This window comes from Pelmatolapia mariae, linkage group LG9 (genome assembly GCF_036321145.2).
Source record: "Pelmatolapia mariae isolate MD_Pm_ZW linkage group LG9, Pm_UMD_F_2, whole genome shotgun sequence".
In the NCBI taxonomy this organism is placed as follows: Eukaryota; Metazoa; Chordata; class Actinopteri; order Cichliformes; family Cichlidae; genus Pelmatolapia; species Pelmatolapia mariae.
Window position 1 is genome coordinate 35,949,377 of NC_086235.1, and position 12,787 is coordinate 35,962,163.

Sequence of the window (12,787 nt, forward strand, 5' to 3'; positions counted from 1 at the left end):
CTCACCTTCAAGGCCCATCATAACCTTGCTCCTCCTTACCTTTCTGACCTGTTAAGCACTACCTCTTCGCTCACTTCGATCTTCTTCTTTACAAATTGCTGTGCCTTCTTTCCACCTCAGCACGATGGGAAGCAGAGCGTTCAGCTGCTCTGCTCCCAGGCTGTGGAATTCTCTACCCCCTGATATAAGAAACATTGGTTCTCTCCCCCAGTTTCAACTCAAACCTACTGTCCAAGTCTGCATATTCACTGTGAACTTATTGTTTATTTTACCTTGTTTTTTATTGTTCTTCATTTTGTCATTGTTCTGCTATGTGTTTTACCTCTTTTTTAAGTGTCCTTGGGTGTCTTGAAAGGTGCTTTTAAATAAAATGTATTATTATTATTATTATGACAGTCCATTTTTCCAAACTGGCAAAATACTCCTTGAGCAGGAGGAAGTCACAGGTTTTTCAGACAGTGGTTCAATTTTGGGAACTTAATCTTTTCTGTTGGTAGGTTTGCAAAATGTACATAGTTGGGTTTAGGAAAGGTTTGTGGTCTTGTGTACTTTACCGTAAATATGGAAAAAGATTTAAATGTCATTTTTATGTGGTGCCAATGGGTTCTGAAGATGTGTTCATATGTTCGTATGGGGTGGCTGTAGCTCAGGTGGTAGAGCAGGTCACCGTTAGGAGGATTAGGTGGTTCGATCCTAGTCTGCTCCAGTCTGCATGCCAAATATCCTTGGGCAAGATACTAACCCCAGGTTGCTTTCCGATGCATCCATCAGAGTGTGAATGTTAGTTAGACAGCACTAAGAACGTAGAAAAGTGCTTGTATGAATGGGTGTGATTGGGTGAATGAACAAATTGTGTAAAGCACTTTGAGTGCTCAGATAGAGTAGAAAAGCGTTATATAAAACCAGCCCATTTACCATATGTGATGTGCCTGAATGGCAATGGCTGGTGAGAACCAGTGAGGTTGAGGGTTTTGTCTTTTTGCAGGATTTGGTGCTAAGAAACAATAGGAAAAATATTTGCAAAAAGTAGCACTGAAGTTCTGCTTTTCACTGAAACCTTTCAGCCTCATCACAGACTGGTAACCTGTCCAGAACGTACCATGGTTGTACAATGGTAACATACAAACAGTGATAGCAAAGATAGAAATGCCCCTCCATGAACAGCAACCTTACCATGGTATAGGGATTTATATGTCACAGTGATCCCAGTGTCGCTGGGATTTTGTTCCCTGTGGTAGGGGAACAAAATCCCGGGTCCTGGGTGAGGGGCCAGACTAAGAGCGATTCAGTTGACTGCTGTGACAGGAAAAGAAACAAGGTCAAGACCAACAAAGGCCCCAGTCCGGTAGATCTTCAACTCCCACAGAACAGAACAGTATTCCAAGGGAAGCTGGAACACCGAGATTATACAGACCATGTTCTGAATCTCATTTGCTGAGGCAGCTTTAAGGACCTGCGGCCTCAAGATAATTGGTGCCTGTCATGGTGGTAGTCCCTGAAGCAGATGGTGGAATGTCCACCACAGTGGAAACTTCTAAGCAGATCTCTGTTTGTTTTTAATCAACAGTCACAATAACCATGATAATGGGAGAGATTTCAGAATCACCATGAAATACAAATATTGAGAGAATGTGCATACACTGGCTTCTACACAGTATAGAGTATTAAAGAAAAGTACCTGGATTAGTTTTGATAGAAATAAATTACTCAATGGCACAAAATAAATTTGCAGCAAACACGATGCTGCTCCTGCATTTGTGGAAAGATTGGTCCACACATTTTACACGCTTAGTCATGTAAAATCACATAGGTTTTTATTTCATCGTGATAATTATACTGAGGTATTACAATTTTCTTTGAAATTTGTTACACATAGCACCTGTAAATGAGGGTTTATATATATATAAACAAAAGACGGTGATCTGAGGCTGTTGGGCAATGCTACAAGTGAATGCCATCCTGACATCCTGAATGACATCCTGTGGGGGCTCTATAAATTTGACGTTTTTATTCAATTTTCTTTGTAGTTTTGTTGTGTGTGTGTGTGTGTATGTGTATATACTGTTGTATATCTAATGTGACTAACTTGAAATGTTTCATGCTTTCATAGTAAATACTCCAGATGTTGGTCACCAATATTTACAAAAAAAAAAAAATCACTAGTCTGGTTCCAGGAAAAAAAAAACATCTTCAAAAGTGATTGTCATTTAGCAAAACACAGATTGTCACCCATTTTATTCATCTATATCTGCTCTTATGTGGATCGAGCATTCATAACATAAAGTACATACAACTTTTACTTTGTGTGTTTCTTTGTTTGTCCAATATAATCCGGTCTTTAAGTCTGACGTCATTAGTCGTGCCTGGGCCCAAACTCTGCTTCAGGTCCCAAAGTCAAACGAACACTGCAGCATCACTAAGAGGTAAAAACTGTCTAAATTCTTTCATCTGTAATAAAATGGTCAGCGTGGCTGCTCTACCAGGTGTAACAATTAAGTTTAACATCCAGGCATCCATGAAGACAGAATTTATTACATTTAACAGAGTTAGAAGTTAGCAGGAAGTTAGCTCGCTAGCTTCCACCTAAACATGATATAGCATGTTCTGACTGAGGGATTCCCAAAACAAATTAAGACGTACAGCTCTGCTATCACTTCCAGCATAAATGAAGACAGAAAACTAAACAGCAGTGACATTTGTAGGGTTACTGAACAATGTTCCCTCTAATTTTTTATGTGTCTGAGCGAACACACAAACTTCCTGAGCGGTCCCTTGAACCACTGTGAGCAACAGCAGACGTGTGCACTGTGGTCACGCCAGCATCGAATCCATCCAAGTTACATGGTTTATTAAAATAATCAAATTACAGCATTTATGTTAGACTACTTTTAATTAACTGCTTTAGCCCACTTACAATGAAAATGTAAAAAAAAAATCGTGTCCATGACCTGTGTAGTATGTTAACACTATTGGAAGTAAAAATAACTTTCTTTCTTTTTTTTCTTTTTTTTTTTTTATAAAGCTCTGACTTGTATTATGAGTATGAGTCTGTGGTCTGGGAGAGAGTCCTATAACTCTCTGTCTGCAAAATACAGTATATAAAGACCAATGTTGGGCAATTAATTATACAGTTACTTCTTCAAAAAAAGTAACTGAGTTATGCAAATAAAGTTTTTTGCAGCTGTTTACCTAAAAATGCAGCCAAGGCGTTTTTTAAATAAACATTTCAAACTATTTACAGAACAATCAGCTGTTCTGCATCAAATCTGATGCCACACAAATTATTTGTGTCCACTATGAGATAAAGGAGAACAACAGCCTGATACCTGCAGGCCTGACAACAGGAGATGTATCACTCCTGTAACACCTGTAACATTCAGCAGTCGCCTCATTGTTCTGACACACACAACAGAACTATTGACTACACTACACACTAACTACACAAGATTTGTGCTAAACGTCGCAAATCTCTCACATCTCAAAACACGCCGTCACTCCTAAAACTTCCTCCCGTTTCTTAACAACTAAATGCCATGTTTTGATTGGTAGACATGGTACATTTTTCGACCAATAGGAAAGGCTGGGGGGGGGGGGGGGGGGGGGGGTTTGGTTTTGTTTTTGCTCACAGGCGGAGAGTGCTTTCGAGCGTTTTCCTTATAAAACGCCGTTTTTACCGTTTCTTCCCGCAGTAAATATAAACAACGATAGTATTCAGGAAGAAAACCAAACATTGCAGATATTTTTATCATAACTCTGGTTTTACGTGGCCTATCAACACAATTTAAAAACTGGTATAAAGTCCACACTTTTTCCGTCAGTTGTTCCGTCTGTCCTGCTCACATCTCCAATGGTTGTACACGTTGTCATTAACGTGGCTTCACTCCACATCAGCCACGCCGCTTTGCTAGCTAAAACACCGGTGTCGGCACATAAGGACGCTGTCATAGCCTGTCAACGACGTTGATTAGCTGCGTATATACGAATGTGAATCGCATCATTGGCTAGACTATGGGATAAGGTGGCATCGTTCTAAGCAGCCAGTCACTCACTGACTAACACTGCAAAACAGAATTGTTAAAGTATTCATTTTAATTTCAATTCTGGTTAGATTTTTTTTTTGTGCGCACGTGCGCAGCTTAGAGGGAACATTGTTACTGAAGTTGGGCTAGCTGGTATATAATGATGTGCTACCTGATCGCTAGTGACACAGCTATGTTAGCATAGCATAAACACAGTGAAGCTGGAGGATGAACGCTAACTTTTTTCCACTCGAAAAAAGTTAGCGTGAGGGTTCCTGATGGTCAGGGACAAATGCAATCGCATGGCAGGATGCTGTAAACGGACCAAACTTCAGTCAGGAGATCAACTGAGATAATCCATCCACAATACGAGGTTAGTCATTAATATACTGCTGCATGGGCTGGGCTGTAGTTACATCGTAAGGTTTTAAAAACTGAGCTTTAAAAGGATTAGCGGTAATAAAAATTGAGAGAGGCTGACAGTGATCACTGACTGTTTTTAAGGGCTTGTTGAGATTAAATAGAACAAGATACAAAGCATTAAAACATGTTAAAAACACAACAGCCTTAATAAACTCAGAGTAGTTTGGGCCCGGAAGCAGGATTTATCACGTCATCACTTAAAGACCGGATTGTTAAGGTGTATCTGGTAACTAGACTGTAATTAAAATTACTTTTAGATGTGTTAAATGCAAAATAACCTCAGAAGTTATAATTCAAATTTTAACAAAGGGTACATGACATTAAAATTATGGTGCAACACATGCTTTTACACTGCTAAAGATCTGTGCCTGAAAATGCATAGGTTTTTTTCCCCTTGTTTTGCTGGGACATTATGGAGAAAGTGGACAGGAAAGCAGGTCGAGAGAAGGGACACGACATGCAGTAACCTGGAGCAGATTCAAACCCAGGCCTGTGCTGTAGCCTTTTAACATGTGGGCCACCTGCTTAAATGGGTGAGCAATTTAGGGACTGTAGACATGGTTTTTATATCCAAACTCTAGGCGCTGAATATTCTGTTTCTTTATTGTGAACAAAAAGTTAAAGTGTTCCACTAAAAGCTACAAAGACAATTTAAATCAACCTGCCATGTAGGGAAGGAGACTTGAGGTTAATTGCATTGCCTTTTTAAAAATTTACTAATTACCTCTCAGTATAAAGAAGAAGATTTCACCAGTTTGCTGCCTTTTTGTGCTTAGATCTGGGACCCACGTGGAGGCCCAAATATAGATAGAAGATATAAAGACAAAATTGGGGTTAACGATATACGTTGTACAGTAAACACTTATTTCAGTGCAAGTCACAGCATATTTGACGTCATAGCTACAGAAGGAATGCTAAGCACACTTATGGTTTAAACAGTGTTTCGTTGAATATGTGGAATTTGTACAGAAAAGAGACAGAATATAAAAGTTCTCTCTTTCACATGTCATTCTTTAACGCTTCATGAAATATTACATTTTGCATCTATTGGGATTTTACATTATGTCATGTAGTACGTGAACCGTTTTTGGGGGTGTAGCACCATACACAGTATTTACAGTTCAGAGAACGAAACATTGGTTTTACGGCTATGATACAAGTATTTTTAGTAGTCTGCTACACTTTCATTGTTTCTGTGCTACTTTTTTTGTGGATGTTTTTATCCAAAACACTATAAAAAAGGTTCCACTGGCAGAGCATCTACATTACAATAGGGAGTGACCACAAAAGTACACAGTGATTTCTACAACACTTAAAAGGTTGTGCTTTAGTGTAAACACTTACAAAAATCATGCTGACTAAAACCCTTTCTTTTATTTTATTTTCATATAGACATTGGTAGGTTGTAAATTTGAGGATTCCTTAAAAATATCGTTGCATCTCAGCAGTGCTCAGTTTTTATTATTTTAGTCCTTGTAAACAGGAGTAATGGATGTTCCCTTGTAGAAAATATTCCGAGCATTATCTGGGCTGTTGGCTCTCTCTGGAATCAGGATGATGTTATTGACTTTTCTTTGTAGTGTGGACTCTCGACTTGAGGTGACTGACGGGGTTTCTGAAGCACTCTCTCCACCTTCGCCACTGCCACCACCTCCTCCAGACCCAGAAGTGCTTCCATCACCTGGAGTTACCCTTATAGTAGAGAGGCCCTGTGGTTGAACCCTCTGCTCTGACTGCCCAGTTTTCTGCGTGTGAACTGTAATTATGGGTGGGGTGCTAATGGTGGCGGTGGTAGTAACAATGTGATTGGCACGCTTTCTGTCAATAGATCCTTCACGTATTGAGTCAGAACTTTCTGAGTCTCTGTTCAGATCATTGAGCTCAAAAGACTGCCTCAAACACCCACTTGATGCTCCCCCTACACCACTCATCTCTGTACCTCCACCGGCTCCAGTGCCGTGATCCAGGGATCGCCACCTCCATGTTCCACTTCCATCTGTAGATGGAGCTTGGATCACTGGTCTGCTGTTTTCGGGGTGGGCTTCTACTCTGACAATTGCACCAGTGCTCCCTGAAATACTGCCTGATGTGCTGCCCAATGAGCTGGGTCCTGTGGTGTTGGTGGGGTCTTGATCAGTAAGTGCCCTGTAGTGAGCAGTGCCTTGGAAACTCCCAGTGTTGTTGCACGCCATGCTGCTTTCATCTAAGCTTTTGGAATGGGTCTGTAGAAGTCCTTGCTGTTTAGACATAGCAATCACTTGCATGATTCGAGGTTGGAGATTCTGCCCATTTTCATTAGTCCTGCAGGTTGCAGTCTTCTCTGCAGCTCTTTGCCAGGTAGCCTGGATAGTGCTGTTTGTTGTTGACATCCCCTCATTTCCTCCTCCTCCTCCCACTGTCCTCTCAGAGATGGCATAACTTTCATGACCTTCCTCTGGTATGTGGACCAGTTGAGAAGACCCAGGTCGAGGCTGCATGTTTATCCTAGCTCCTCCAGTGATACCACTACAGTTAGTGGGTAAAGTGGTACTAGCACCTGTGGCCAGTTTGGACATGTATGCATGGGCATCAAAACCACCATTCAGACCCATAGCAGATGGCTCAGAGCTTGATCGGAGTTCCATGCTGCCATGATGGTGTGGGTGCTGGGAGGGCTGCCCTGATGACGAGTCTACAGACGAGGAGAATGAATCTGGGACCTGAAGAGAACACTTATGAGTGTTGTTCTTACTTTTCCATTGAGACAAAAGCTGCTTTGAGCGGCTAGAGTCCATGGAGGCATGGTGGAGGGTGGCAGCATGGCGCCTAGCTGCCTCTTCATATGCTGCCATAGCCTGTGGGGTGTGGACCCGAGGGAGAGTGTGACTGAAGGTCATCATGGCATCTTTGCTGTGGGGGCTGTGTGGGGATATCACTTCCACATCTGCACTAGAGCGCTTCAGGCTTCCATCGGGCCTCTGCTGCTGAAGACCTCGGTGAAGCAGACCCTCAGAATGGGAGATGGGGATGGTAGGCTCCCCAGATATGCTAGCTTTCATTTGCAGGTGGTTGAGGACAGCTTCCTGGCTAATATGTGGCAAGGAGCAAGGTGGGCAGTGCACAAGTGCAGGAGGACTGCTGCTGGTCTCCTCACTAGACTGAAAATTTCCAACTGCATACAATCCCTGGCAACAGAGAAACAGAGAAACACTTCTAGGTTCTTTTACTTACAACCTAATATAATATTAATATGATTTCATGCTTGATACCTGGATTCTGATTTTGGATAGGCTAGTGTGATTTGGGCATGGCCTTATAACTACAGTAATACTACCCTTTTTATTACAAGCAATTTCAAGTGTGTGTATAAATTAAGGAAACACAGAAAATACCTCCCATGGGCCTTCGGGATGGGTCTATTGTTGAATTGGATGGATCCAGGTCCCTTAATCCCACCCATAACACTGTGAACAATTTAGTCGGTTCAATGCTCTATACTACATTGAAAGCCCCAGTCTTTCATGAGACTATTTGATCGAGTGCTTTGATGTGAGAAAAAATCCCACTGACTTTGGTGATTGTCTAACTCAATTTGAATCCAACTAAATCTCATACATACCTGATAAAATATCTAACCTTGATTTAAATTAAGTTGGTTGAAAACTTAAAAGCAGCCAACACATGTGTCTCCAAACATAAACTTTTATTATGATGAGAACATCTGTACCCATAGTGGCAAAAACAACATCTAATTCCATACCAGATAGACAGCAACAGCACCTCCAAGTAGAAAGCCCAGGTAGACGTCCATTGCGTGGTTCTTGTATTGAATAATCCTGGTCAAGCCACAAATGATGGCACTCATAATAAAAGAAAAGACGAGCAGGGGCTTAAGTAGCTTGGATGAGTCCGTCAGAGTGCTGTTGAAATACATCTGCAACATACGGCAAATACAATACTGATTTTATTTATAGCCTTAAGCTTATTGGTTTTTGTAATATAAGCTTAAGGAGGTAGCATACTGTGGGTCTGTCTCAAAATACTACCATTTCCCCCCAAAAATAAAAACAAATTTATGGAGTGCACAGCTAAGGAATGAGCTGAAGCTACACTCAGCTGAAGCTGATACAATTGATTTTGCACAATTTCAGCACTTTGTACAATATGTCTCATTCACCAATATAAGTGTGTTTTTCCTATGTCTAAATACAACAATTTTCACTTTAGCTGCTCAAAGCATCTTCCATGAGGAGTCTAAGGAGCTGGGAAAGAAAAGCGTCTGGACTTCTTTAAGTTTCCTTGAAGACGTTTCATCCGAGAAGCTTCTTCAGTTCTAAGAGCAACTGGTGTGAAGAGTCCCAGATTTAAGCTCCATGGGAGTGTCCCCCCACGAGGGGCATGGACCCCCTAATGATCCTCTCCCTAATCACATAAGCCAAGGTGTGAAAACGGGTGTAGGCCACAATCAGCCACAGTTTTGGGTGAGCTCATTGTGAAACCTAGCCCCACCCTATCATGTGATTTACTGAGGTCAAATGCTCTAGGACAGGGGCCCCCAATCCCAGTCCGCGAGGGCCGGTGTCCCTGCAGGTTTTAGATCTCACCCTGGGTCAACACACCTGAATCACATGATTAGTTCATTACCAGGCCTCTGGAGAACTTCAAGACATGTTGAGAAGGTAATTTATTCATTTAAATCAGCTGTGATGGATCAAGGACACATCTAAAACCTGCAGGGACACCGGCCCTCGTGGACTGGGATTGGGGACCCCTGATCTAGGATGTGAGCAGAGGGAAGGATCTCAAAACTGGATTATAGATGGCAGACAGTTGGTGTCATAAACCAACGCCTCTGTTCAAAGATGGTCATTCACAGTGGACATAGATGGCTTCTTTCACCCTTCTTTCAAACCATCGGTCTTCTCTGTCCAAAATGTGAACATTGGCGTCCTCAAAAGAGTGACCTTTGTCCTTTAGATGGACAGCTGAGTCTTGTCCTGTCGAGATGGACTCGACTGTCCATCTGCATCTAAAGGACCAAGGTCACTCTTTGTCCAGATCCTTTTCTTTTCAAGCTCCTTAGACTATGATAACCTGGATGACTGAGAACCTTCACAGACATATTCCATGAGGAGAAAAACTCACTATACATTTTAACTGAAAAGAAAGCCTGTTTGGTTCACAGAAGGTTGAGTTGTTTGTTATGTAACTGATATAAAAATTAAGAAGATAAGTTGAATTGAAGTTTTTTTGTTAAGTCAAATAGACAACGGTATCCTAAGAAGTTGTGAGGCACTTCTGCTGTAACATTGGGGATTACCGTTTGCACGAGCTCAAAACATCACTCACCGAAACATAGACAGCAGCAAAGGATGCCAGAGTAGCATGCTGTGATGGGAAGGATTTCCTGCAAGAGACAAAAGAACAAAAACAAATTCATCCAAGATTCACCTCAGCAGGAGAGCAGGAGGTAAAAAGAAACACAACTGGCCTGAGATATCAAAAACAAAATCCTACACACTATCTTAGCGACTAAATGACTGAACCAAAACTGAACCTCATTTCATGTGCTCTGTAACATTGCAGTCATATGTTTACCAATGAAACACATACAAGCATAGAGACAAGGCTTGCCTAAGGCTACTATTGTTGTAAACTGGCCTATATAAACAAAGCAGAACCAAATTAAGCTAGCGTTATAAACTGCAGAGTGCTACAGAAGGAAAGTGAATCTGTAGCTTAGTTTCTCACTCTGCTCCATCCATGACCTACTCATGACAGCTCCTGATATTAAAGCCTCATGCTAACTCCTGACTCTGCATATGTGCTCATTGGTACGTGTTGGTGCATTCATGGAGCTGTATGATTTGTTTGTGTGTTCATCCTGAAAACATAGTTGCACAGTTGCAACATCTGTGGTGTCATACAAATTGCATTAAGGGTTTGAAAACGGATAGCACAGCTTATGTCAGCACTAGAAGTGGGTCAACTCTAGTGCTGACATAACCATTATAATTATATCTGCATTAATCTCATTGTAACACAAGTATTATGTATGTCAGTTTAAAACTGAGGTTCCAGTACAAAACGTAATAAATAATACAAAAGACATATGCATAATATTTAAAGCTGGAGCGCAATAATCATTTTAAACCTCCTTTGAACCAGTCGTAGTAGTAGTGTCCAAAAAGCACCTCTTTGGCTCTTTGTACACATGCAGGAAGGAACAGACCACTGTCTCTCTCAGAGGGGGAAGAAGTCCGGTTGTGAACTCAGAACAACACATACAGCAAATACACACAGTTGTGCTGCTTTAAAAAAAGTTTAAGTCAGATACAATATTAGAGAGATTAAATGTTTGTAATGTTCATTCTGTAAAATCTGTCTATTCACCATCTCTTCAGAGAGACTTGTCTCTTCTTCTTCAACTTTTGTATTTTTTTTCTAATTAATATTCAGAAAATCATACTTCAGCCTTAGGGGACATATACCTACTGGTATAGAAGAAAACCATGACATTTGAAAATAAAGTATCCCGTTAAAAACACATAACATCCAGGAACAATAGTCTTCATATGAGACTTCAAAAAAAGGGGGTACAACACAAAAATCTGACATCAGAGCAAAATATATAATGGCTTTCCTAGCTAAACCTGAGTACCTTCCATCTCTACTGCAAAGGATTCTGGGAAATGCAGTTTTCTAATGATAATATGCATAAAATGCTCTTTTTGGTAGAAATTGAAATCCATAATTAACATCTCTCAATAAATCGGTTGCTGGCAATAGATCACTTACAAAATACCCCCAAAAATGGTGTTATCAAATCAAATGAACTGCAATAAAGTTACAACACAGTCGTTAGCCACCTCCTCTGCTGACATCAAACTGTATGCCAGGAGTGAACAAGACATTAACTCACTGATCCATACCACTAGAATTTATAGCAATGACATCGGAAGTCAAAAATAGGGAAGGTAGTCAGAACTGAGAGGATTGCACTACCTGAAGGCAACATTGCAGATATTGAGGTCAGCTACAAGTACCTGCGAATCCTACAGGAAAATAGAAAACCACAAAGAGGCTGCTTGGAAAGCTGCAGTCACCAAATACCTGCAGAGAATAGGGCAAGTCCTGAGGAGTCAGCTGAATGGGAAGAATATGATCTGGGCAATCAACACTTACGCCCTGCCGACTGTCAGATACCCTGCTGGAATAATAGGCTGACCAAAGTAGGGGATAGACGCCACTGACATCAAGACAAGGAAGCTCATTACCATGCATGGAGGGTTACCCTTCAGATCCACCAGTACCCTTAGACTATACGCTAAGTGGAAGGAAGGTTGCCGAGGACTAGTGACTGTCTGAACTATCCAGCATGAAACAACAAAGATAAATCAATACATCCGGAAGATGTCCATAACTGATTACAGGATTAGTAAATACAGCAGAAACCCAAGAAAGAAGAGAAGCAAGAAGAGGACCCATCATGAGAGGACAGGGAGAAAGTGGCTGATACAGAGAAATCCTACAAGTGGCTTGACAAAGCAAGACTAAAACACAGCAAAGAGGCACTAATCATGGAAGCACAGGAACAAGCTCAAAGCACAAAATTGATAGAGGCTTGGTTCTGCCACACTGGGCAAGATCCCAGGTGCAGGATGTGCAACGATGCCCCTGAGACAATCCAGCACATAACAGCAAGGTGCAAGATGCTAGCAGGCAGGGCATGCATGGAACGCCATAAACAAGTCGCTGGCATCATCTGCGCCAAGAATGGGCTGGAAGTTCCAAGGTCAAACTGGGATGCAGCCCCTAGGGTGGTTGAGAATGACTGAGCTAAGATGCTTCGGAAGTTCCAGATACAGACAAACAAACTGGTGATGACTAACCAACAGGACATAGGAGTACTAGAGAAGCAAAGGAAGAAGGCAGTAGTGATAGCTGTAGCTACACCAAATGATAGCAACATCAGGAACAAAGTTACAAAGTTGCATTGGATTTTTAGATTTTATCAAATATTAGATGAATAGGTTAATGCTGATCATACTCATGTAGGTTCTACATGTAAAAGTGTGAAATTAAAACACTGACTGTAAACATTTGTAAATATAAATATTTACATTGTAGAAAGGATAGAAATGAAATATACATATTGTAGTTTAAAATGTCCTTTTACCTTTATCTTTATTATATATAACTGTATATATGTGACTGTTTTAGTAGAATAGACCTATTTTTTTATCTTGATGGATTTCTGAAGTACTTGATTATTAACACTTTTTAAGGCAACCAGTTTGAATCCCTTTACTTAGTAAGGTGAAATAATTTAAAAATTTACAAATGTACTGATCACTAAATCAGAT

General features: G+C 40.9%; 1 protein-coding gene across 1 annotated transcript in view; it reads right to left on the reverse strand.

The window, feature by feature from the left end:
• Positions 1-3,587: 3,587 nt before the first annotated feature.
• LOC134634914 (phospholipid phosphatase-related protein type 4-like) overlaps positions 3,588-12,787 on the reverse strand; it is a 52,192-nt gene continuing 42,992 nt past the window's right edge. Inside the window, exons 5-7 of the mRNA XM_063484374.1 lie at positions 9,771-9,828; positions 8,182-8,355; positions 3,588-7,606 (exon numbers count right to left, since the gene is read on the reverse strand). Coding sequence (XP_063340444.1) covers positions 5,909-7,606; positions 8,182-8,355; positions 9,771-9,828 — 1,930 coding nt within the window. The 3' untranslated portion in view covers positions 3,588-5,908. The remainder of the gene's footprint in view (positions 7,607-8,181; positions 8,356-9,770; positions 9,829-12,787) is intronic.